Raw genomic sequence first — 27658 nt, 5'->3', positions numbered from 1 at the left:
TGGTGCCTAGTATCACAGCCCTACAAATGGCGACAGTTGACCAGCAGATTCATGAGATGCAATGAATTCTAGCTTGCATGAAATTCAGCGAGAAGCTGAAATCCACCGGACAGGAAGATGGTGATAAACAATGCTGTATTACTATTGTTTAAATGTACAGGCATTAAATGTACAGGCATTTTATCATGATTTTTATTAAAGAGGTTTTACACGTTAGTCCTCTCTGAATTTACCTACAGAGCCTGATACAAAGAAGCCCTGGTGGCGGACATTAACTGATCCTTAAGAGCTTTATTTTAGTGAGCAGGGGAACGAGGGGGAAAGGGGGGGGGGGGGGGGTTATGCACTGAGCCTGCAGGTGGTGGACCTTCCCTACAATCTGCTGTTCCCTCACTTGAAACTTGTGTGTCACATAAGGGTGATACATATAGTCATTAAATCAGGCTGCATTATGTTTGCGCTTTTTTAGGTCTTACTTTAAGGGATAATCGTCCGATTCCATGTGTGAAGGATCATAAAGAGTTGGAAGGAGCGCTACTATATAAAAAGAAACTTTTGAAGAGACAGATTGGGGTAATCCAAGTACAGTGCGCTCCTCTGGTGGTAAACTGTTATAGAAGGAGCCTGTTAACTGATTTTAGGTTTAATCACAGCTGTACTCAGAGGACTGCTCTCTGTGAGTTTCATTGGATGTTGAAGAACAGTCACCTCAAACGATCACAAATGATCAGTTCAGGTTACAAATGTCTACAGTGTGAACCAGTGGCGTAGCTAAGGAGCTGTGGGCCCCGGTGCAAATTTTACATGGGGCCCACCAAGCACTCTATACATAATTGATACGGCGCACCAAAACCTGCCAAAGACAACCACAGTGTCAGAGATGCAAGAAGGGGATGGGAAACAGTTTGTTAATGATTACTACTATTTAAAGCATCTATAGAAATGATTATTACCAGCACAGGACCAAAAGAGAGCCAATATTGTGTTTGTGGGAGGGCACATCGGGGCCCCTCTGTCCCATGGGCCTGATGCGGTCGCAACCTCTGCAACCCCTATTGCTACGCCACTGGCGTGAACATAGCAGAAGGCCAAGTTGACCTTACAAAATTAGAAGTAAATGGGCTGATAGGAACAAAATCAACACACTTTAAAAAAGAAAACTCACAACATAATGGTGTCAATGTGAGGATAACAGAGTACAGAGACATGCACATACGTCAGTAAGCAACCACTCCAAACGCACAGCGAGGCTTTATCAGCGGAGGTCATATTTGCTAAAGCCCCCGTAAAGGACATGCACCCAGGACATTTGGTGAGGTTCCCAGCAACACAATGGCACACATCATGGACAGGTCTGCTATGAGGAGGAATGCAGGAAACTATGCAATAATACAGGGGGAGATGACGTGTACTGAGGAGAACACATGCTCAGCAGCAGCTCACTGCACAATTTATGGAAACACTGTGAGGAGTTATGTATTACCACAGGAATACATTACCCTTACCTGAAGCTGACTGTTCCCGTGAGCCCGGCTTGTGTGGAAAAGATTGTAGTTTAAATTCAAGTGTATGGCTTAAGATATCAGTGTACAAACCAGCATGTAACAACTTATATGACAATAAGGAAGAAGGGGATCATCAACAGAGGTGCTTGAAAAGTACCAACATATAAGACAAAAAAGGAGGGGGTACATATGCAAAGAAGGATTGACAAGTAGAGAGATAAAAACATTCAGCAATCAAAAATATGGGAACATCCTATGCAATGCAATAACCACTGCTCAAACATCCCTGTGCGCAGCAAACACAAGGTCCTGCTGGTGGCAGGCTGACAGTACTGAGAATACAATGCGAGTCAGCCGCTCACAAAACAGCAGCTTTAAGGAGTTCCGTAGAAAAGCATTCAGAGTGCTGGTAGGATTACAGAACCATGAAGTCTGAAATGCATTATCATTAGTATTATGCTGCCACACTGTCAGTTACTGATATGCAGCCAGCTCCTATTTGACAAGGGCAAGACTTCCCCCTATTGCTCCAGACCGCGCCCTTATTGGTTGCAGCTCTCAAGTGCTTGGAGTCAGACTGGAGAAAAGGATTATACAAATGTCAACTTCATTATTATTCAAATTTATTTTACTTATGTATTTATATAGCGCAGACATATTATGCAGCGCTGTACAGAGTATATTGTCTTGTCACTAACTGTCCCTCAGAGGGGGTCACAAACTAGTCCCTACCATAGTCATAGGTCTATGTATATATCGTGAGTGTATGTATCAGTCTAGGGCCAATTTAGGGGGAAGCCAATTAACTTATCTGTATGTTTTTTGGGTGTGGGAGGAAACCGGAATGCATAGAGGAAACCCACGCAGACAGGGAGAACATACAAACTCCTTGCAGATGTTGACCTGGCTGGGATTCGAACCAGGGTCCCAGCGCTGCAAGGCAAGAGCGCTAACCAGTACGCCTAGTGAGCGGAGATTGTACGTATGTTCCTATCCTAAATAGACCATTTACAGATGCAAGTGGATCAACTCACCTGACAACGGGCGATTCCTTTGATCATGCCCACTCCACATGACATACACGCCGCTCTATCGTCCACCCCCCCCCACATATAGCATGTTGTCTGCTACACAGCTGACTTTGCATCTGTACAGCCCGGCCCAGCACGGTTACCAAAGGGGATTGGGTACCGATCCCAGGCGGGAGACATCAATCACAGGTGTGTACGCACCTTAAAAGAAATTGGCAATCACGTTCTGCTTCACATTGCACACAACATATTTTTTATATCACCTTTACCTACCAATTTGGTGATATTAAGATCAGATAGCTCGATGTTGGCATAGGCCAAGCATCCATAGGGTGTACTTGAATGATGTAAGCATGGGTACTGGTTTATAAAAAAATGTAAAGCGTATGAATAAGTCAAGTAGACACCAACTCGTGGAAGGATTAACATGAAATGGGGCCCTAGCCAAGATATCAAGCTCCTTCTGCTGGCCAACTGGTTTCCTTGGTAAGGTAAGATGGGGAATGGGGGGGTCAGAAAAGGTGCTAGAAGGGCCCCTGGATGCCCACCAGGCCTTAGACATCTGCCCAAGTTGCCTTGTGGATTATCCGGCTCTGATTCCAACTGTTTTTTCTAAAAACTACAACCAATACCTCATTGCTTTACATACTCTGAACACTCTGATCTTCTAATCGGCCTCAGTATGGAGATCTTGCAGAAATATACTGTGAAGTGAGAAACTACACACAAACATTGAAAAATCAACATTTAGTTGCATTTGCAATATGCGAGTTGCAAAAACAAAACAAAAATCACTAAAAAAACATGGGATGAGTGTAAAGAAATCATTTGGACATAGAGCAGTCCTGTGAGGGGTATGTGCACAGCTCAGCTGTCACCCAACAAGCATAAAGCTGAGAATCCTATCTAATCATATCACAGGTTCCTCTGACTGACCACAACCACTTACAAATCTGACTCCGCCAACACACAGCAGTCTGACAAAAGCACGGAGGAAGGAGTGAAGCAAATCCACTAGATGGGGCAATGTCAAATCTGTCTATCACTCAATAACTGAATAGTAAAGGCAGGGTGTACTTCAAAGGAAAACCTTAGAGGGGTTCTTTCGCAAAAAAAGTAGGCAGTTAAAAAATGTGACAGATGACAGGTTTTGGGCCAGTCCATCTTTTTAAGGGGGATTCTCAGGGCTTTCTTTGTTTTCAACAGCATTTCCTGAACAGCAGTTTAACTGCCAAAATAGCAAGATACCAGCCGGCCTCCCTAATCACTTGCACACTATTATGTCAGTTAGATTTTGCAACTGTTGTTCAGGAGATGCTGTTGAAAACAAAGAAAGCCCTGAGAATCCCCCTTAAAAAGATGGACTGGCCCAAAATCTGTCATCTGTCATTTTTAACTGCCTACTTTTTTCGCGAAAGAACCCCTTTAAGTAATTTGTCACAGAGCTCAACAGAACCCATAGGGGAAGCAGTTTTTTCACCATTATATTGTTAACTAACTGAAACAGGTAGAACAGAAACAAGCCCCAATGAGCTCGAGAAAACAGCATTTTTGAATCCATTAAGAAAATGTTGTCTAGTCAAATCAAATATACCAAGTTGGAACATATTAAGATGGTATAACACCTGTTTGTTGCGGAACAGCACTCAGTGGCCAGGACCCACTTAAAGGGGTGACACGTGCTGCACCTTCCACCTGGGTACCACCAGGATCCACACAGCCAAAAGACTGCTTGAAGTCTGCACAGTCTCAAACAGCCATTAAAAGGGACACTGTAGGGGAGTCAGGGGAAAATGAGTTGAAGTTACCCGAGGCTTCTAATGGTCCCCAGCAGACATCCTGTGCCCGCGTAGCCACTCCCCAATGCTCCGGCCCCGCCTCCGGTTCACTTTTGGAATTTCAGACTTTAAAGTCTGAAAACCACTGCGCCTGCATTGCCGTGTCCTCACTCCCGCTGATGGCACCAGGAGTGTATTGTGCAGGCCCAGTATGGTCTGTGCCTGCGCCGTGCTCTTCTGGTGACATCAGGGGAAGCGAGGACACAGCAACGCAGGTGCAGTGGTTTTCAGACTTTAAAGTCTGAAATTCCAGAAGTGAACTGGAGGCGGGGCCGGAGCATCGGTGAATGACTGCGCGGGTACAGGATGTCTGTGGGGGACCATTAGAAGCCCCAGGTAACTTCAACTCATTTTCCCCTGACCCCACTACAGATTCCTTTTAAAGCTTTACTGGTCCAAAGATAAAACATTTTGCTGTAAGGCAGCATCAGTCTGCTGTTTCGGGCTCATGACTTGTCCCAGCATCTGGGTGGCTCGAAAAAGGCAGGAGCCCGAAACAGCAGACTGCTGCTGCCTCACAGCAACATGTTTTAACTTTGTACTAATAAAGCTTTGATGACAGACTATGTGGACTTCAATCAATCTTTTGGAAGGTATAACACCCCTACAAGTAGTAGCTGGAGAGTGTAATGGTTAAGGGCTCTGCCTCTGACACAGGAGACCAGGGTTCGAACCTCGGCTCTGCCTGTTCAGTAAGCCAGCACCTATTCAGTAGGAGACCTTTGGCAAGTCTCCCTAACACTGCTACTGCCTATAGAGCGCGCCCTAGTGGCTGCAGCTCTGGCGCTTTGAGTCCGCCAGGAGAAAAGCGTGATATAAATGTTCTGTGTTTGTCTGTATTTGTACAATCACCTAGCTCAGGCATGGGCAAACTTGGCCCTCCAGCTGTTAAGGAACTACAAGTCCCACAATGCATTGCAGGAGTCTGAGAGCCACAGTCATGACTCATAAAGGCAAATGCATTGCGGGACTTGTAGTTCCGTAAAAGCTGGAGGGCCGAGTTTGCCCATGCCTGACCTAGCTGATTGCTTTAGATCGTTTAAGGATGTCCTAGTAGGAGTCAAGAGCACGTCTGTGTGAAATTCTCTTTATTACACACAAAAAGGAAATCCCATCTCTATTGCTACATGACAGTGCTGATCCTTGCCTCAGAAGAGAAAAGACGGCCACAGACTGCACCTGCCTGACTTCCTGCAGTCAAACATCCTGCCACCATCATTCTCAGGGAGACATCTACCATCTATGTCCAGCCACAGACATCTGATTGAACCACATGTCAGGTCTAGAGACAGCAGCAACCATTCCTGGAAGTAACTTATAACCTGCTAAGTCACTCTGCATAGTGACTTAGCAGGTTATAAATCCCAATCTGTCATGGTTTGACCCAACGTAAGGCGTACTGGGGTGCCTGGGCTGCACTTATAACTGTAACGTCAGATTAAAAGCTAGGGCAAATTAATGAGCACCTGCAACAACACATAGCAGAATATATTCAGGATACCCATTGTCCTGGTTTCAGCAGCAGAAACGCTTCTTAGAACTATATATTTCTGTAAAAAGAGTCCTGCCCCCCTAGTCAAGTTACAGGGCACCTGAAGCAGAAAAAAAAAATACAATATTTACCTCAGTAGTGGGAAGCCTCTGGATAGTCCAGAGGTTTCCCCATCCTCCTCAACCTCACTGTTCCAGTGCATTTAAGTGGTCTAACAGTCTTATGTCCCACAGGACTATGGGAGATCAGCTGATTTACTGCTCACTACACAGATGGGGAACAAAATCCTGCAATAATGCACCTTGCCAGCAGTAAAGATGCCGGCATCACTGATAATTTTGTAAATCTGGGTGAGTACAATTAGAAGTAGTGGTGGAACATTCCCATTTGTCTCAGGTTGATGTTACCTCAGTCGTTCCGGCAGCACTCCAGATCAATGATGTTTGTGTAGGTAAGGATTGGCACCATCAGATGAAGTGAACTACAAAAGCTCTTCAGGTAAGTGCAGCACCGATTAAAAAAAAGTGTTCCCTTACTCCAAAATGTTGCATTTTGAGCTGTACTATACTGAATATGCAATAAAAAAAAACCTTGTAATTTACTTTTATCTCTTGGTGATGGTCCTTACCTACACAAATACAAATCTGGGTGAAGTAAGATTTTACAATGGGCAAACATTGACCAAATAACTGAAGATTATAAAAAAAAAAAAAAGCAACCACTTAAAGGGACCGTGAATAGTGAAAAAAAACCCTCCAAATCTGGACTTACCTGGGGCTTCCTTCAGCCCCCCATAGCCTGTGAGGTCCTATGGCATCCTCTGGGTCCCCTCTGTGTCCCAGCTGGCGGCCCTGTTAGCCTGGAGACTTCAGGTGAAGTCTTGTGCAACTGTGCAGGTGCGGCTTGTCTGTGCACCCCCCTCGATCACCGTAAGACTCCTGCACATGCACAGTTCAGTCTTTCAAGAACAACGCATGCACAGGAGGCTTGTGGCGACACATGCGTGATCAAGTCAGGTGCTAGACGGACCGCACATACATAGTTGCGCATAAAGTCGCAGGCTAATGGGGAGCTGGAGGAAGCCCCTGGTAAGTCCAGATTGGTTTGTTTTTTATTTCACTGTTCAGGGTACCTTTAAATTATATTCAGTGACATTCCTCTTTAAAAAGGGGACTACGGTGAAAAACTGTAAACTGTAAAAAAAAAACCTCGTGTACACATGCATACAAAATGTACATTTGTCCTAGATAAAATGCACAATAAAGTTTTTTTCCTTTTTTGGAGCTGTCATTTACTGTAAGTATTATAATCTGCCTGAATGTTACTAACCTGTGATGTAAATAGTCACCTCCTAAACTGAATGATGCTGCCATTCAAACAATATGTAAATGGGCCAGGAGCCCAGGCACTGGCAGTCAGGAGCACAAGAACTTGTCCTCGTATGCCACTGTCCATTCCTGGCATCACAGCACTTGTGCACAGCGCACAACGGAGCAGCTTCAGGCAGCCAGGTAAGAAGACCAATATGTTCAGTGCAGAGTCTAGTACTGCAGATATTTTCGAAACACCTGGGCAGCTGCACACGATGCTACTGGGCGGATATATGAAAACTTGCCATGGGGGCAAAAAAAGAAAAAAAAAGCATGGCCAAAACATCACCATTTTAGAAAAATGATCAAAAATGCCATATCTTAGTTTTGTCCATATGAGATTTTATTGCATTATCTCATAGGAATCTGAAAATAGCTTTAGCCAATCGCAATCAGTAGAAATCATGTTTCATTGATTTGATTTCTCTAAAATGAAATCATTAATTTTGAGAAATGACCTATCCAATGTCTCCTATAAAATGTGTTGCAATAAGAATTTCAGAGGGGAAAAAAAGAGTAGGATTTGTGGAAGGGTAGAAAGCAAATTCCTAAGCTACCTTACGAGGTGCTACAATATAGGCTATTCATAATAAGAAGATGGGTTTGTAGTCACAAAGAAAACAACAAAGTCCTAAAATCCTGGTGAGACTTGCCCAAGCAGTTTTGTGGTCAGCCAGGATGCACATGGGCTGTGCTAGTCTCTTGTAATCTCTCACACCACTCCTGTAATCTAGGTAGAGCAGGACGCTCTTGCAACATCCAACAGGAAGCAGCGGCAGATGCTGAGCTACCACTGAGAAGTTTAAACACAAGACGAGACGCTTGCTGATAAATCATTGGATTTCAATGGTTTGCAGTGTGCAGCAATGCAGGATGGAAGCTGGAGATTTACTATGGTCTCAGAAATAGGCAACTTAATCACATAACCCAACAATAGTCCCTATGATTCTAGTTGTGGATGACGCAAAGGGACTGTTTTGTTTAGGGTAACTCTGCATATGCATTATGATTTTCTTTGCTAATCTGTATTAGGATACATGCAAAAAGTGTGCCCAGAAATAGCCAATACAGTAGTAGAATAATGGCCGGTTTATCGATATACCACTCTTTTCCAGTACAATTATGATGGTAAAACATTGGTTAATTATACCGGTTTTTTACCACAGCTAAACCTAATCCTATTCTCACACAGCACCCTCCCTCTACTTATGCCTAACCCTAACTACCACCCACCTCCAATGCCTAACCTTAACTCCCCCCGCACTGCAACAAAATAAAAATCTTCGGCATTGCCGTAAGCACCTATACAGATAGCAGTTATGGGCAGAAATTTAGGGGCCCGCAACGTCCCATAGTGGATTGCCAGGGCCACCTGGCGCCCAAATTTCCACCCATAGCTGCTATTTATATGGACAACTATGGCGGCGGCCAAACTTCCACGTCTTGCGTTTCCCTTTTCCAGTTTCCAGTTTCCCTGTATTATGCTGCATGTTCCATTCATAGTTCTAAGACAATAACATGCACACTACAAAGCAATGTACACACCTAAAATGCATACGTTTACCAAAAGCAATCGATTCCCATTGTTTCACATGACAGTTTAGGAACAATTGATGCCCTGACACTGCTCAGCTAACCCACCAAGCAGCCTGTTCTATTCAATGGAGAGGGAAGGGGAGATATGTGCCCACTCTAGATCCTAAGAAAACGTACTGAATGGGATTTCTACACTGTATTTAGCTTTACAGCTACATAGTAGGCAGCAATCGGCGTATATGTGTACAGGCTGGATTCCCATACCTAAAGGGAACATAGACACCACATCTATAACTACATCCCAAAACTAACTGACCCCAAAGCTGTGAAAAATGGGAAGTCGAATACCAGAGACCTGAAGACATGATTCATCTATTTACCTGCAGATTAGAGAAGATTCCTCACAGGTCTGTACTAAGCTGTTTCACATAAAATCAGCGTACATGAGTAAAAAAAGGCTCTGTTCCCACTTGAGCTGCGAACAGACATTTTTTTGTCCATTTTCCACTGATTGCTAAGCTGACAGTGGATGGCTCCTATTTTATAAACCGGAGACGTTCACACTTGTCACTCTGCAATGGACAGGTTGCAGTAAGCAGACCGCACTTCTGTGCAGTCCGCGATAAACCCGGGCAGGCGGAAGCGTTCACCATATAGCTTATGGTGGCAACGCATGTGCCCCAAACTCCAGATGGACCACAGTGGACCACCAGAGCAGACTGTCCACATGTGGTCTGGTTCAAGTGGGAACGGAGCATAAATCATTAGTTCCTCCAGGTTAAAGTGATGCATTTTAGAGGACATCTCACGGTTTTCTTGCAACCCTAACATTCTAATTCCTTTCAAAACTGTGGTACCTTTTGCTGCATAATTTTGCAGATAAGCAATCCACATTACATAGTCCCTTACCTTTATCAGGGTTAACAGTTTTAAAGATGCCATCAACTACCTACACTGAATATACTACAAAATATTTACTTTTTTTAATTAGAATTTACACATCCCCAATATGCTGTATTTTTTTTTTACTGAAATTGCATAATGGTAGCAGTGTTCTCTCCAGGCTCTTTTAGCCAGGTCCTCCACCCGACTAATTTTGGTGAGCACCGGGCTATCATTGGCTCACATCCTCATCCTCCTCGTATGCTGTAAGCAAAGTGGATCCAGCCCTGAGAGAAGAACAATGTGGTCGTGCAGGACTCAAGCTTCACGAATCGGTAAATATCTCGCATGCTGGACCTTTACCAGATGTCAGGCAGCCGCTGTACACACACTGGAGTCACTCTCAGTTCTCAGCCAAGGCGTTTTTTATCATCCACCATGGCCTAGTTAATTCCAGCATGGGTAAATAGCTTAAATAATACTGAGAATGCTTAATGAACCCCATTGTAATACACAGTTTGTGACTATATATTTATAGGCCAATCATGAGCTCAGGCTCTGATTTATCATTGTCTTCTGCTACCTCCCTAGGAGCCTGAGGGTTCATCTCATACAAGGCTCTCTGTGGGTCTTAATAAACCAACGTTCTCCTGATCTGCATAAAACATATACCTGTAAGTGGTCCTTCAAACTTGGCCTGGATCCTTCAAGTTAGGTCAGCTGCCTGAATTTTAATGCAGCAGGACAGACATGGAGAAAGGAACCATTCACATGTGTTTGTGGCACTGTCATCTGTTGCAGTATCCTGTGGAAACATTTGTCTGGTAGGACTTCTTTGGACAGCGGGCTCATTACCATTCGATGTATGGTGGTGTATGGTGCACTTCCGACAGGCTACGTTCACAGTGGTGCGTTGCAGCCCTACTAATGGCTGCATTGTAACGCTGCTTTCCACACTGCAGCATGCCACCTAAGCAACGTTCACAGTGCACCAGGTGTGGTGAGGTTAACAGCATGTGGCATCCCAACGCACTGCATGCAGTGAGTTACCACAAAACATGCAGAGTGACAGTGAAGCATACTTTTCATTTACTTCATTGTATGTGACGCAAAGCGCGGATAACATGAGGCGTCACTTTCCCATTCCGTTCCTTCTTTTACAGGGAGCGCAATGCCCACTGTGAATGTAGCCCACAGTACATCAATGGAGCACTGCAGCACATCCATACATTATGGTTGCAGTACTGCTCCAGCATAGTGAGAACATAGGCTAAAGGGGCCCATACACTCATCCGAGTAACGGCTGATCGATCGCAAATAGTTTGCTGATTCGATCGATTTGCGGCCGATTTCGATCGATTTCAATCAATCGGCCAGGGTGGAAAATCAAAATCGATCTGAAGAGATTGCTTATCAATTTGCATTGGCCCCAATGCAAATCTGATGGCAAAAAAATGCCATCAGATTGATTTTCAATAGCTTTCAAACTGAAATGTATTGGAAATCTGTTCCTAGTAAAAAATGTTCCTAAACACATCAGATAGATCAGAAATCTATCTGATGATCTATCTGCTGCTAATCTAACGAGTGTATGGCCACCTTTAAGCTGCGTACACACATACGACAACGATCGTTCATTGTGAACGACAAACAAACTTTTGACTGCCTATCAACAGTCCATGGAAAAGAGGCCTTAAAGGTGGCCATACACTTTAGTCACGGGTGATTTTAGTATGACTTCACTAACTGGAAAACCGATACAATACTGTATGAACAGCTAAATTGCTTTACTTTAGAGATGTTTCTCTGGGTCAGCTATTGTTATATGGCCATCCACAAGCTTGACTGGACAACAGTGCCACTTAGTGGACAATGTTATCATAGTCTTTAGACTAAATATAGTGTATAAACCAGTCTCAACATTACCTCAAGGACTTTTTTTTTCTCAACTAGACAGTAATTTACAGTCCCAAACTTCAGTGGTACAATCACACAAAGGTTCTGTACTGTAGTAAGATGCAACTCATGGTATTTATTTTAAAATAATAATCTGTTTAAATGTACATAAAAGAAGCTGTGACTAAACCCAGGCGTTAATGCTCTCTGCTGCTAAGTAAACTCAGAGGACTGATTTGCAGCACGATTGGCTGATGAGCGATGGCCAGCAGCTATATACAGCTCTGCATGGGAAATCCCCTCCCTCATGGCTTCTTCACAGCCCCATGTACAGAACAGTTTCCTCAGCAGTGGTTACAGCTGAATAAAGTTTTGTAGAACTGCAGAGTTCTTGGTTTTGGTTGAAAACTATTGCAGAGGAAGACCGTGTTCGCGTTAAACAAAGAGGTGTGATTTGTAAGAGAACTTGTCAACTCTGGTATATGCAGCAGCGAGAATACAGGCGTCAGCACACTTATCAGGCCTGTGATTGTGGAACAGAGGTACAGCGTTCTGCTGTGTAGTACACAGTGCTTGGATCTGACCCAATGGGAACATTAATAAGAGCTGGGATTTTATTTCCATATTGGTTTGCTTCCCTCTGTCTTCCCTGGAAGGGGACATCAGGTTGTTGGAAGTGGACTCGCGTGATTCACAGGCATTTTTCATAACATTGCAAAAACAGGGCTAGCATGGCCACGCCTGTGCTGTGCTGTAACACGGAGCCGCTCCTGCAGGGGAGTGTAGGTCACTCCTGCACCCCATGCCCTCCTCACTCATACCTGTGCTGTAACACGGAGCCGCTCCTGCAGGGGATTGTAGGTCAACTCCTGCACCGCATGCCCCATGCCCTCCCCACTCACGCCTGTGCTTTAACACGGAGCAGCTACTGCAGGGGAGTGCAGGTCACTCCTGCACCCCATGTCCACCTCACTCATGCCTGTGCTGTAGCACGGAGCTGATCCTGCAGGGGAGTGCAGGTCACTCCTGCACCGCATGCCCACCTCACTCACGCCTGTGCTGTCGCACGGAGCTGCTCCTGCAGGGGAGTGCAGGTCACTCCTGCACCGCATGCCCACCTCACTCACGCCTGTGCTGTTGCACAGTGCTGCTCCTGCAGGGGATGTAGGCAGGGGAGGACTGGGACCTTTTGTCCTGGAGGGAAAACACAAACTAGAGGCCCGGTTTCATGGCAGCCCCAGCCCAAATGACGTCACATGCGCCCCACGTGCTATATACTGGTAGTCACATGGTCATGCCAATGCAGAAATACAGCAAGGATACTAGAGGGACAGCATGACAGGTAACGTATAAATGCACAGGCACCGTGGAGTACATAATAGATTTTGAGGGAAAACGCCAGGGTTTCCATTGCGTACATAGTTTGTTATTATCGCACTTATGAATACATCGGCCCGAAATTTCCCACCATCTCAGATTGATAAATTCAACTACTTTCCACCCAAAATAAGTCAAATTCTTGATTGGGCATGCTTGTGGCGGCACAGATTTTCATCCGATTGGATAATTATCGAAGCAGTTGGTGGATCGGCCAGCCCTAAATCATTAAAGGAGAGGCAGCCTGGGGGGAAATCTCCCCCCTTCCCCCCTGGCCAGTCCTCCCCTGGATGTAGGTCACTCCTGCACCCCATGCCCTCTTCACTCACACCTATGCTGCAGCATGGAGCTGCTCCTGCAGGGGAGTGGAAGTCACTCCTGCACCCCAAGCAATCCTCACTCACGCCTGTGCTGTAGCATCGAGCCGCTCCTGCAGGGGAGTGTAGGTCACTCTTGCACCGCATGCCCACCTCACTCATGCCTGTGCTGTAGCACGGAGCTGCTCCTGCAGGTGAGTGTATGTCACTCCTACACCCCATGCCCTCCTCACTCACGCCTGTGCTGTAGCACGGAGCCGCTCCTGCAGGGGATTGTAGGTCACTCCTGCACCGCATGCCCCATGCCCTCCCCACTCACGCCTGTGCTGTAACACGGAGCAGCTACTGCAGGGGAGTGCAGGTCACTCCTGCACCCCATGCCCACCTCACTCATGCCTGTGCTGTAGCACGGAGCTGCTCCTGCAGGGGAGTGTAGGTCACTCCTGCACCCCATGCCCTCCTCACTCACACCTGTGCTGTAACACGGAGCTGCTTCTGCCGGGGAATGTAGGTCACTCCTGCACCCCATGCCCACCTCACTCACACCTGTGCTGTAACACGGAGCTGCTCCTGCCGGGGAGTGTAGGTCACTCCTGCACCCCATGCCCACCTCACTCACACCTGTGCTGTAACACTGAGCTACTCCTGCAGGGGAGTGCAGGTCACTCCTGCACCACAGGCCCTTCTCACTCCCTCATTGTAACAGAGCAGGTCACTAGCCTGCAGGCCCTGCACTGTCACCTGAGGGATTGGGGTACTGAGAGTGTAGTATCATGTGGTGTCTGTCCACCAGGGAGTACACATCTGAAGGGTTCAATAGGCTAAACACTATCAGTGAATTTATAGTAGCAAGTTTGTATATTAACAAAAAAAAAAAAAAGTGTAAAGCAACATATGTATAGGTGGTTCCCTACTTACATAGAAGTTCCGTTCCAGGTGGTTACTTGCAAGCCTAATTATGAATTGTACACACTGGCATGTGCAGATATATTTATATTTCATAACACTTTTTATACACCCACACATATCTGTTGGTCCCTCATACCTTACTGACAGTGTTTTATACCTCTTAAAAAGTAATTAAATGAAGGGCAATTACTGGTAAACCTTAAAGGATACCCGAAGTGACGTGTGACATTATGAGATAAACATGGGTATGTACAGTGCCAAGCACACTAATAACTATGCTGTGTTCCTTTTTTTCTTTTTCTGCCGGAAAGAGTAAAATATCAGGTATGTAAGTGGCTGACTCAGTCCTGACTCAGACAGGAAGTGACTACAGTGTGACCCTCACTGATAAGAAATTCCAACTATAAAACACTTTCCTAGCAGAAAATGGCTTCTGAGAGCAGTAAAGAGATAAAAAGGGTCAATAGTTCATAGATTTTTAGCTCTGGCATACTTCAATGAACGTGTCATTGAGCAAAAAACAATAAAAAAAAGTTAAAAAACTTAAAAAGTAGATTTAATTATAAAATCAAACTGTGGAATATCTTAAGTCATTTTAGGAGAAGGAAGATCGATACAATACAATTTCATTTGTTTATTTTCGCTTTGGGTGTCCTTTAAAAAAAAACCTGCGTGCAGGTGACCGAGTAGGGGGTTTGAATTTTTAACAGATGTGTTACTTACTATACAGTATATTGAATCTACTATATTCTGAAAGAGTAGATTTGTGCCTAAATGAATCCCATTAAGATGTTGACCCTTTTGTACTTTGTCCTACTTACATCAGGGTTACAGTCAGGTGCATTGATGACTGACAGCCTGTGTAACACACTATGTACTCATTCAGAAAGGCAGTGACTGTTATCAGCTAGGCTGTCTGTGTGTAAAGTAATGCTGTGCACGAGTGCAGCTGTGCTGTAATGAGGACAGGTTCTACCCTTTCACATGAACTCCATACCCTACATTGATCTGGCACAGAAGAAACCAGAAAGGAAACAGTTGTGATACAGCCATGGACAGATTTGTCAGTACCCCTAGGGCTGGTTTAATTTGAATCAGTTGCTGTCAATTATAATGAAATGAACAGCTGATTTACAGCTCAGGTGAAAGACATGTCCATGTTTCACTATGGGTCAGTTCACATCTACACATTTGGTGCAGAACAACTGATCAGTTATAAAGTATGAGTTTTTCTGTGTCCAGTGTAAGGCTTAGTTCACGTATAAATCTGTACATTTCTGGTCCAGTTCTGTCAGTTTTGCATCAGTTTTCTATCAGTTTTACCTGCCAGGATTGGAACTGTCCACCTTTTATGTGTGAACACACCCACCGAAAACTCATAAAACTGACAGGACTGGACCGGAAACGTACAGATTTGTGTGTGAATACAGCAATAGAAAAAACATACAAAACTGATGCAAAAACTAACAGGACTAGACACCTTTTATGTGTGAAACTAGCTTAATACTCGGTTCCCAGTTGTGTAGAAAATTTACCCGTTCAGTAGGTTTTCTACACCTCCGCTTAAAGGACATCTGAAGTGAAAATAAAACGGATGAGAAAAACAATTGCATCTATCCTTAGCCTGAGTCTTTTTTTAGCTATCCCACAGTTTTATTTTATATTTAAATTTAGTTTTTAAGTTTTTACTGTTGCATTGTCTCTGCTCAATGACACCTTCATTGAAGTATGCTAGAGCTCAAAAGAATGAACTATTAACCCCTTTTATCTCATTCCTGCTCTCAGAAGCCATTTACTGACAGGAAAGTGTTTTATGGCTGTAATTACTTATCAGTGAGGGTTATGCTATAGTCTGACCTAGTCCCAACCCAGGCAGAAACCGTCACTTGCATACCTTGCATTGTTTCACATTTTCAGGCAGAAAGAGAAAGAAAGGAACACAGCATAGTTATTTGTGTGCTTGGCACCATACATACACATGTCTATCTCCTCATGTCACCTCGGTTGTCTAACACAGGAAGTGGATCCTATAGTTAAGAATAGGAACAGCTTCCATTTGTTAAGAAAAATGAAACAAACTTCCAACCTGTTGTGTTTTTTTTTTAGGACAAGTGGATGTGTTGTCAATAGCCTTCTATGGTACAATTGCCCCCTGATGCAAACACTATGTGAAAACAGAGCGGACACTGAACTGGTGCACGCTGCTACGATCCAAAGGAAGCGCTGAAATGGGAACAGAGCCTAACCCAATGCTAACAGCTATTATTTTTTATTTATAGATCACCAACATCTTCCACAGCACTGTACATAGCAGAAAGACAAATCGTGGGGAGCACAGATACATGTGACATTCAAAAATTCTATACAATCAGGACATCAAGAAATACAAACATATGTATAGTTGACAAGTGGTTTGACACATCACCAATACTGCTACACGTTCATATAATAAATGAACAGCATGCACAAATACTCCAATAGATCTCGACCCTTCACAGATATTTATCCAACGTGTTTTTATTGCATTATTAGCGGTGATACAGCATAACAATCAGCACAACGTTTTGGGCCAATTCCCCTTTGTCAAGTGCTCAAACATCTGAATTCACAGTGAAACATATACAGACAATGGTAATCACGCCCCACCCGAACAATTGAGGGGGCGGGTACAATCTTAGGTGCAATGTTAACCCTTACCAGGGTATAGAGCAGCAACATTAATTACAGAAAGCATCGAGACTAAAGTCCTCACCAGGTGACTGAGTCCCCAACCTGTCCATCCAGTAGGCCTTACGTCTCAGGAAAGCATTTCTAAGAGACTTGCCATATAATAAATGAAAGATTAAGAAACTATTGGAGGAGGTCTCTGCCCTTGCAAGCTTACAATCTAGAGGGCAGTAGGTTGGAGACATTAGGGAAGGAGGAACAGGGGTTAGGGGATAAGGCAGTGAACCTCCAACGTGGCTTACCGTATTTTTCAAACTATAAGACGCTCCTGACCATAAGACGCACCTAGGTTTAGAGGACAAAAACTAGGGGAAAAAATATATACATACTAAACCCAGTGCATCCATGGTGAAGGGGCATCTTGTGGATTACATCCCCTTTGTACCTCATGCCCCTTGTACCTCGTGTCTCCCTGTGTCCGCCTCTGTCCTCCATGTGTCCTCGTCTATGCCCCTTTGTGTCCCGCTGTGTCCTCCGTTTTTCTCTCTGTGTCCTCCTCTGCATGGGCACAGTACAGGGAGTCCCCGACATTGTGGCGGGTTGGAGGTTGGCATTGGCAGCGTTCACAAGTCAGGAACTCCGTGCATTTGGACTATAAGACGCATTTACGTTTTTTTATCCACTTTTGGGGGAGAAAAAGCGAGTCTTATAGTCCAAAAAGTACAGTATATCAAATTATGGGCATTTCTGAACAGGTGTGTTTTAAAAGTACATTGAAGGTTTCCAGTTCATTGATAAAGTGTTTCATGTCTCCTGAAAATTGACCAAATGAAAAGTACCTTCATACAACTATAAGTGAAAAGACTAAAGCGACCATGAAAAGAGAAAGTATAGCTTACGGTACAAAATGATTTCAATTGTCTGGACTCAAAACTCATATTTTCAGTCAGAAACAAGTGGATTCGATTGCTTTTTGTAAGTAGAGGTTTTCTTTTTTAGTTTCACACATCTTCCACCATGCAATCGGTCATTCAGGCTATGTACATGAAGAAAAGTAGTCACTCTGCTCAGCTGTTTGGTGTTATATTGTGTCCCACACTGAACACAGACCAGAAGAAGCAAGAGAGACAGTTGTAGGAGATTCAGAAAGAAAATTACAGACAGGCATGTAAAAAGCAAAGGCAATAAGAACTTCTCTAAGAAGCTTGATGTTCCTGGGATGACAACTGCAAGAATCATCAAGAAGTTTAAGATTTTTGAGACTGAATCTGACCTTCCTGCACTGGGAAAACTGTCTCCAGGATCAGCAGGAGGATAATGGGAATGGTAAACAATGACAACTTCCCAGGAGATACAAGCCGACCTCCTAGGCCAGCCAGTGGGTATCGGGGGAAGAGTAGGTTAAGCTGAAGCTTGGAGGCTGGGCATTAGAACCATTTACCACCAAGTAGTCCATGATTCGCAAAACGCTAGTTACTTTGATACTAATGGAAACCGCACAGGGAAGTTTCCATTAGTGCGCTGCATTTGTGGCACAATTTCTTCTGATCACAATTGCTTGTCCTGCACCATTTTTCTTGCAATGTACTCCCTATTCAAAGTATAGTAGCACAAGAAAATCACACAGCGATCGTGGTGCTATGTAACTTTTTCCCCTCCGGTCGCAAATTGCAATCGCGCCGTACTCCTGTTGGATTGTGGCAGAATTGCAGAAGTGGAAAAGGAGCGCGAATGTGTTTTGTTTGTGGAAAAGAGCCCTTAGTGTATACTCCATGAAGAGATTATTACAGCAATGCTTATAATGAAACAGGTTTTCTGACAGCTTTTCAGTAACAGAGTTGCAGTGCTAAATAAAAAGATCTGAATGCCGCCATTCAAATCAGCAAGTGGGACTGAAAAGCCATGAAAAGTGAAAATGGAGAGTAATACCAAAAGCTACTAAGTGTAGTATTTGGTAAATATTGGAAAAAAGATTTAAGGTGAGGGATCTCACAGGCAACTACTGCATTTGCAGATGGAGTAATTTCCTCCCTCCTCCTGGGTGAATGGGCCAGCCTGCATATCCGAGATGCTCACACTCTACGCAGTTATGGGAAAATGAATCAGAATTACAACTTGTGTAGAAGGAGTTAAGAGTCACGGATCCAAGTGCAGAAAAGTGGCCTCTGGGAATGTGCTAGTTTCAGCAGGGAGTTCACAATATGAAAAAAAGGGCTCGTCACATACACACACACATCCAAACTTGAAAAACTCCAACCAATCTTGATCCTTCTGAATTAATTTCTAATTTTACTGTTGCATTCTCAGTGGTTACATTGCAAACTATAAGAACTACATGACGCTTTCGGCTACATACTGGTTGTTTGCTATGCAACAATAAAATTGGAAATTCATGCATAAAGGTAGAGTTTGCTTGGAGCTGCTTTTTCGAGATTGATAGTCAGGTCTCCCATATCCCCCCCCCCCCCCACTCCCCTCAAAAAAAAAAAAAAAAAAAAAAAAAAAAAAAAAGAGCAGGAAAAATAAAAATGGAGTGCAAGCATAATATTTACCTCATGGAAACAACAGTGATGGAACCAGGGGCGTATCTGGGTAATATGGCGCCTAAGGCAAACACTGAAAGTGCGCCCCCCACGCCTTTTTTCCCTTGAAGGGTGGCTAGGTTAGGGTGCAGGGTGGGTGGCTATATGAAGGGTGGCTGGGTCCGACTGCAAGGTGGGTGCAGGGTAGCTGGGACAGGGTGGCTGGGTCTGGGTGAAGGGTGGCTGGGTCAGGGTGCAGGGTGACTTGGACCGACTGCAGGGTGAGTGTGGGTGCAGGGTGGCTGGGTCAGGGTGCAGGGTGACTGGTACCGGCTGCAGGGTGAGTCTGGATGCAGAGTGGCTTGGGCAGGTTGAAGGGTGGCTGGGTTAGGGTGCAGGGTGGCTAGGTCAGGGTGAGTTTAGGTGCAAGGTGGCTGGGTCAGGGTGAGTCTAGGTGCAGAGTGGCTGGGTCAGGGTGCAGGGTGGCTGGGTCAGGGTGCAGAGTGGCTGGGACAGGGTTGGTGGGTCAGGGTGAGTATGGGTGCAGAGTGGCTGGGTCAGGGCGAGTCTGGGTGCAGGGTGGCTGGGTCAGGGTGCAGGGTGGCTGGGTGAGGGTGAGTCAGAGTGGCTGAGACAGGGTTGGCGGGTCAGGGTGAGTCTGGGTGCAGAGTGGCTGGGACAGAGTGGCTGGGTCAGGGTGAGTCTGGGTGCAGGGTGGCTGGGTCAGGGTGCAGGGTGGCTGAGTCAGGGTACAGGGTGGCTGGGTCAGGGTGCAGGGTGGCTGGGTCAGGGTGCAGGGTGGCTGGGTCAGGGTGCAGGGTGGCTGGGTCAGGGTGCAGGCTGACTAGGTGCAGGGTGCCTAGGGCAGGTTGAATGGTGGCTGGGTTAGGGTGCAGGGTGGCTGGGTAGATGAAGGGTGGCTGAGTCTAGGTGAAGGGTGGCTGCCTGGGTGCAGAGCAGGATGGCTGGGCAGGGTGAATGGTCGCTGGGTGCAGGCTGCGTGCTGTACCTGTATCCTGGTGCAAACCGCTTCCCCACCGCTGCTGTTGTTGCTTCCCCATCTGTGTAACTTACTTTCACCTGCAGCCAGACCCAGTTGATCTCTCTCTGCTGCCTGTGCTTCCCACCAGCTGCTTCACAGACAGTCACTCTATGTGCACTGTCACCTTACCGCCTGTAGCTACACACTGTTTCTTCTCCCACCACCATCAGCCCCAGCGGCACGGAGGCAGCCAATCAGGAAGGGGGATCGCCGGGAATGAGAGGCAACAAAGGCCGCCGTTGCTATGGCGACTACAGACGCTGGGACCGGGGCAGCGCAGAGGGGAGGAAGACAGTCTGGACCGGTGCCCGGCGGAGAAGCAAGCCCGGCTGATCAGGAGGAGCATGCGAGCGAGTCAGCAAGAGGAGCCTGGAGGCGAGTCGCCGACATAGTTATGGTGACCAGACGCAGGGGCAGAGCAGCGGGAAGCAATGTCTGGACCCGTGGACCGGCGGTGCAGTAAGCCGATCAGGAGGAGAGGAGAATCGCCGGGGATGGAAGGCCGCAAGTGGAGGCGCGAGGCAGAAACGAGTCACCGATGTTGCTATGGCGACCACAGAAGTGGGGGCAGAGCAGCGGGGAGGAGTGGAAGTGAATAGGCGGACACACACACACACACACACACACACACACACACACACACACACACACACACACTTAACGGACCTAAAGGGGTGATTTATTGCTTACAGGGGGATGCGCCCCCCCCCTGGTTAGTGACAAGGGGCGCCCATGGCAGGTGCCCTACGTGCACCCCTATAGATACGCCTCTGGATGGAACACATACTTCTTACTCACCCTCATAATGCTTTTCTCCTGATGAGGTGGTAAGGACAACGAAATGCATAGTGCTACAATAAAATTCTGATTCAGACTTGATGATCCTTTTCATGTGGAAAATACAAGGCTTACTCCCCTTTTTATAAGTTAACCACTTCCCAACTGAGGGGTTTTACCCCTTGACCACCAGAGCACTTTTCACCTTTCAGCGCTCTTTCCATTCATTCGTCTATAACTTTATCATTACTTATCACAATGAAATAAACTATATCTTGTTTTTTTCGATACCAATTAGGCTTTCTTTAGGTGGGACATTATGCCAAGAATTCTTTTATTCTAAATGTGCTTTAATGGGAAAATAGGAAAAAATGTGGGAATTTTTATTTTATTATTTTTCAGTTTTCGGCCTTTATAGTTTTTAAATAAGGCGTGCTACTGTAATTAAAACCCATGAAATTTATTTGCCCATTTGTCCCAGTTATAAAACCGGTTTAAATTATGTCCCTATCACAATGTTTGGCACCAATATTTTATTTGGAAATAAAGGTGCATTTTTTTCAGTTTTGCGTCCATCCCTAATTACAAGCCCATAGTTTATAAAGTAACAGTGTTATACCCTCTGGACATAAATATTTAAAAAGTTCAGTCCCTAAGGTAACTATTTATGTATTTTTTTTAATTGTAATTTTTTTTTTATTACAAAAAAATAAATAAAAATTGGGGAGTGTGGGAGGTAAGGAGTTAATTTTTTTGTGTAAAACGAATGTATTTGTATGTGAAAAATGCTTTAGGGTGTAGTTTTACTATTTGGCCACAAGATGGCAACAGTAACTTTTTGTTTAATGCGACCTGCAAGCGTCCTTCCGGACGCTTGCAGAAAGTACTAGGAGGCTGGGAATTTTTTTTCTTTTCACAATGATCGTGCTGCTTATCGGAGAAGCAGCGGATCATTGCGGGGCTTAGATCAACAAACGGGAATGGATTTTCCCGTTCATTGATCTCCAGGCAGGCGGCCGGCGGGGTGTTTACGAGCGGGAGTGCGCGCTAAAATGAGCGGGAGCGCGGGCAGCGGCGGGATCGTGGAAAGTACGGATTTCTCCGTCCCTGGTGGTGAAAGGATGGAAAAAGGGACAGAGAAATCCGTACGCGTGGGGGTAAAGTGGTTAGTTCTTTTCCCCTGGGGGTCTCCTAACTCTCATACAATGGAATGCTTCATTTTGGAATAAGGTGCTGTGGCATGATGAAACTAAAATTGATTCATTTGGGCATAACAAGGGGCGTTATGCATGGAGGAAAAATAACAGCATTCCAAGAAAAACACCTGCTACCTACAGTGAAATATGGTGGTGGTTCCATCATGCTGTGGGGCTGTGTGGCCAGTGCAGGGACTGGGAATATTATCAAAGTTGAGGGACGCATGGATTCCACTCAGTATCAGCAGATTCCAGAGACCAATGTCCAGAAATCAGTGACAAAGCTGAAGCTGCGCCAGGGCTGGATCTTCCAACAAGACAATGACCCTAAATACTGCTCAAAATCCACTAAGGCATTCATGCAGAGGAACAAATACAACGTTCTGGAATGGCCATCTACATCCCCAGACCTGAATATAAGTGAAAATCTGTGGTGCGAGTTAAAAAAAGAGAGCTGTCTGTGCTCGGAAGCCATCAAACCTGAATGAACTAGAGGTGTTTTGTAAGAGGAATGGTCCAAAATACCTTCAACCAGAATCCAGACTCTCATTGGAACAGAATATCTACAGAAGTTTATTTCGCATAGTTCATGTTTATTTAGAGTCCAAAAATACACACAGAAGTACGCTTTGCAACACCAGACTCGCTGCCCAAGTAACGCTGGCTTAGATCACTTGTGGAAGGACATTCATGTATAATTCATGCATGGCTTAGGTTTCTTTATCTGGGGTGAGGACATATCTTCTTACTGTCAACTACACACACTTCTCGCACTATCAAATCAGGAAGGAAACAAAATAATTTGGTAATTTAAGATTTTATTATTTTAAGTTTTCATTTGTTTGCTGGAGACTGACAACATTACATTTGTAAAGATGAGGTATTGGAGTGGTTAAGGCAATAATCTGAGAGCAGCTTAGATCGCTTCAGACCTTTCTTTACACAGCAGTACAGTTTTGAACAATGGAAGCATGACAGACTTGAAAGGTTTGCAATTCTGTCTAGCTAGTCCTATTATTCTGATGGCTCCAGATACTACAGCGACAAAGCACAGGCCAGCTATGTGACTTCGCTCTTCTATGCTGCACTCTACCAAATGCAAATATGTGAATATAGGCTAACTGGACTAATTATTAAATTTAAGACGTTCGGAGGCCAGCAACCAAAGCTAACCAACCAGCCAAACCGTTATCGGAAGAGAAGGGCCAGGGTGAGACAAGTGCAGAGATAGAAAAAAACCTGAACCACCACCATTGCAACACTGTACCAACCCAGGCTTACTGGCAGAATAACCAGGAGGAAGCCTCTAATCAGCAAGATGCACACAAAAACTTGCTCCAAGTTTGTGAAAAGGCACGTAAAGATCTGTGGGACAAGAATTTCTGGTCTGATGAAACTAACACTAAATTACAGGAACTCAAATAGAGTTACGTCTGGAGCAAACCAGACACCTCAAGATCTGTGCAACACCATTCCAATGGTGGCATATGGTGATGGATAATCTTGTGGTAGGGTTGTCTATCAGCAACAGGGATCAGGAGCCAAAGAAAAATATTCATAATGAAAACTTGCTTCAGAACATCGGGCTTAAGGTTCACCTTCAAACAGGTTAAGAACTATGCACAAAGAGAGGACAAGAGTGATTTATGGACAACACTATACACATGGGCGTCCGCAGAAAATTTTCCGGGGGGGGGCAAAAAGTGGGGAGCAAAAAGCGGGGCCACGCCGCAAATCCGGGTTGGTGTTGAAAATGGAGCTACGTGCGCCGCACCAAAAAATGGGTGTGGTCATGAACCAGAATGTGGGTGTGGTCGTGGGTAGAGACAAGTTTACATGAACTAAGCAATGGTGGGACATTAGATTAGGACAGTGGTGGCGAACCTTTTGGAGGTCGAGTGTCCAAACTGCAAAGTCACTTTACTATCACAAAGTGCCAACAGCAATTTAAACTAAATACAAACGTTTTAACTCATACATGAACATTATGGAAAATTAAGTTGAAAATAAACTGTGAAGATAAACAATTTCATCCATCGTACTCCTGAAAAAATTATTCATTTTTTTAGAACCTCCCAATTTCATTTTCGGTTTTAAAAAGCGGAAAAAGTAGGTTTAATGCTATTGTCTCATATGATGATGATTCAGCTTTTTCCATAGTTTCGCAGTTAGCAATCATGTGACCCCCAACAAGACAAATTCAGCAATCATGAGGCCCCCAACATGACCAACTCAGCAATCATGAGGCCCCCAACAAGACAAATTCAGCAATCTTGAGGCCCCCAACAAATCATGAGGCCCCCAACAAGACAAAGTCAGTAACCATGAGGCCCGCAACAAGACAAATTCAGCAGTCATGAGGCACATAAATAGACAGCTTTTCACATAAATAGGCAGAATGCCCCCTTAATATGTAGACACCTCTCACCTGGCAGCAGTTCCCCAAAATACACTCAATCTGACAGCAGTGGTTCACCAAAAATAGGTAGCCCCAGGTCTATAGGTGTCCCCAGAATAGGTGGCCAGCGGTATAGATGCCCCAGAACTGGTAGCCAGGGGTAGAGATGTCCCCAGAACAGGTAGCCAGGGGTATATGTGCCCAGTATATGTAGGCAGGGGTATATGTGCCCAGTATATGTAGGCAGGGGTATATGTCCCCAGTATATGTAGGCGGGGGTATATGTCCCCAGTATATGTAGGCGGGGGTATATGTCCCAGTATATGTAGGCAGGGGAATATGTCCCAGTATATGTAGGCAGGGGGTATATGTCCCAGTATATGTAGCCAGGGGGTATATGTCCCAGTATATGTAGCCAGGGGGATATGTCCCATTATATGTAGCCAGGGGGATATGTCCCAGTATATGTAGGCAGGGGTATATGTCCAAGTATATGTAGGCAGGGGTATATGTCCCCAGAAGAAGTAGCCAGGGGGATATGTCCCAGTATATGTAGGCAGGGGTATATGTCCCAGTATATGTAGGCAGGGGTATATGTCCCAGTATATGTAGCCAGGGGGATATGTCCCAGTATATGTAGGCAGGGGGTATATGTCCCAGTATATGTAGGCAGGGGGTATATGTCCCAGTATATGTAGGCAGGGGTATATGTCCCCAGAAAAAGTAGCCAGGGGGATATGTCCCAGTATATGTAGGCAGGGGTATATGTCCCAGTATATGTAGGCAGGGGTATATGTCCCAGTATATGTAGGCAGGGGGTATATGTCCCAGTATATGTAGCCAGGGGGATATGTCCTAGTATATGTAGGCAGGGGTATATGTCCCCAGAAGAAGTAGCCAGGGGGATATGTCCCAGTATATGTAGGCAGGGGTATATGTCCCAGTATATGTAGGCAGGGGTATATGTCCCAGTATATGTAGGCAGGGGGTATATGTCCCAGTATATGTAGCCAGGGGGATATGTCCTAGTATATGTAGGCAGGGGTATATGTCCCCAGAAAAAGTAGCCAGGGGGATATGTCCCAGTATATGTAGGCAGGGGTATATGTCCCAGTATATGTAGGCAGGGGGTATATGTCCCAGTATATGTAGGCAGGGGGATATGTCCCAGTATATGTAGGCAGGGGTATATGTCCCCAGAAAAAGTAGCCAGGGGGATATGTCCCAGTATATGTAGGCAGGGGGTATATGTCCCAGTATATGTAGCCAGGGGGATATGTCCCAGTATATGTAGCCAGGGGGATATGTCCCAGTATATGTAGGCAGGGGGTATATGTCCCAGTATATGTAGGCAGGGGGTATATGTCCCAGTATATGTAGCCAGGGGTATATGTCCCCAGAAAAAGTAGCCAGGGGGATATGTCCCCAGAAAAAGTAGCCAGGGGGATATGTCCCAGTATATGTAGGCAGGGGTATATGTCCCAGTATATGTAGGCAGGGGTATATGTCCCAGTATATGTAGGCAGGGGGTATATGTCCCAGTATATGTAGCCAGGGGGATATGTCCCAGTATATGTAGCCAGGGGGATATGTCCTAGTATATGTAGGCAGGGGTATATGTCCCCAGAAAAAGTAGCCAGGGGGATATGTCCCAGTATATGTAGGCAGGGGTATATGTCCCAGTATATGTAGGCAGGGGGTATATGTCCCAGTATATGTAGCCAGGGGGATATGTCCCAGTATATGTAGGCAGGGGTATATGTCCCAGTATATGTAGGCAGGGGTATATGTCCCAGTATATGTAGGCAGGGGTATATGTCCCAGTATATGTAGGCAGGGGGTATATGTCCCAGTATATGTAGCCAGGGGGATATGTCCCAGTATATGTAGCCAGGGGGATATGTCCCAGTATATGTAGCCAGGGGGATATGTCTCAGTATATGTAGGCAGGGGTATATGTCCAAGTATATGTAGGCAGGGGGTATATGTCCCAGTATATGTAGCCAGGGGGATATGTCCCAGTATATGTAGCCAGGGGGATATGTCCCCAGAAAAAGTGGCCATGTGTGCCCCAGCAGGAAGGGAGCAGCGCAGAGAAGAGGGAGAGCTATGGCCACTCACCTTAGGGGGCTCTCCCTCCCTCTCTCGCTCTCCCCTCCGGAGTCCGGAATGAAGTGTGCAGCGGCTGGGCAGCGGGCGGAACTTACCTCCTCCCGTCGCACGCGCCGGATGGATTAGCCGCCAGAGTGCGGCACCAGAACTTCCGGCGCAGAAGCGAGACGAGGTAAGTTCCGCCCGCTGCACACTTCATTCCGGACTCCGGAGGGGAGAGCGAGGGAGAGAGAGCCCCCTAAGGTGAGGGAAGGGGGGGGGGGGGGAGACGTCCGCCCTTCCCCACTGTGCCCATAGCTCTCTCTCTTCTTTGCGCTGCTCCCCTCCTTCTGGCTGCACGGGCACGCGGCCAGGGGGGGGGGGCAGCGGGCGGCCAGGCTCGGGCAGATGCCCGGTTTTGCCGTATGTGCGGACGCCCATGACTATACAGTAAATATAATTAAGGGTCAGAGCCTGACCTTAAACCCATTCAAACAACTCCAGGAAGAGAGAAATAGCAGTCCACCAAAGGTCCTAAAGATCCTTTCTCTTAAGTTGGCCAAACACAAACATTTCCACCCAATGCTCCAAAATGATAGATTTGTTTCTGAAAAGAATAGATTCGGAGAGAATCAACATCTACCATGTACTGCACATCAATTTCCAATAGATTCTACTCAGGGAATCGATCAAACTGCAGAGTTGCACTGTTCACTGCAGTGCAAAGCTATATAGGCCATCGATCTGCCAATGCTTTTGCCCCGAACCAAATTTTTTTAAATTTTCCACAATGCCCGATTTTTATTTATTTT

General features: G+C 45.5%; 1 protein-coding gene across 7 annotated transcripts in view; it reads right to left on the bottom strand.

Annotated features, from left to right (window-relative positions):
* EVI5 (ecotropic viral integration site 5) overlaps window positions 1-27658 on the bottom strand; it is a 279915-nt gene that overhangs the window by 3993 nt on the left and 248264 nt on the right. The window contains exon 20 of one of the 7 annotated variants that reach the window (XM_068239799.1): window positions 1506-1533. The exons of 5 other annotated variants lie outside the window; for them this stretch is intronic. In XM_068239799.1, the coding sequence (XP_068095900.1) occupies window positions 1506-1533 (28 nt within the window). Of the gene's footprint in view, window positions 1-1505; window positions 1534-22962; window positions 23131-27658 lie in introns of those variants that run through there. One more of the 7 variants, XM_068239800.1, reaches the window with a different exon arrangement.

The sequence above is a fragment of the Hyperolius riggenbachi genome, chromosome 6 (assembly GCF_040937935.1).
Source record: "Hyperolius riggenbachi isolate aHypRig1 chromosome 6, aHypRig1.pri, whole genome shotgun sequence".
NCBI lineage: Eukaryota > Metazoa > Chordata > Amphibia > Anura > Hyperoliidae > Hyperolius > Hyperolius riggenbachi.
Note: the sequence above shows the minus strand (reverse complement) of the source record. Positions and strands in the feature narration are given on the sequence as shown.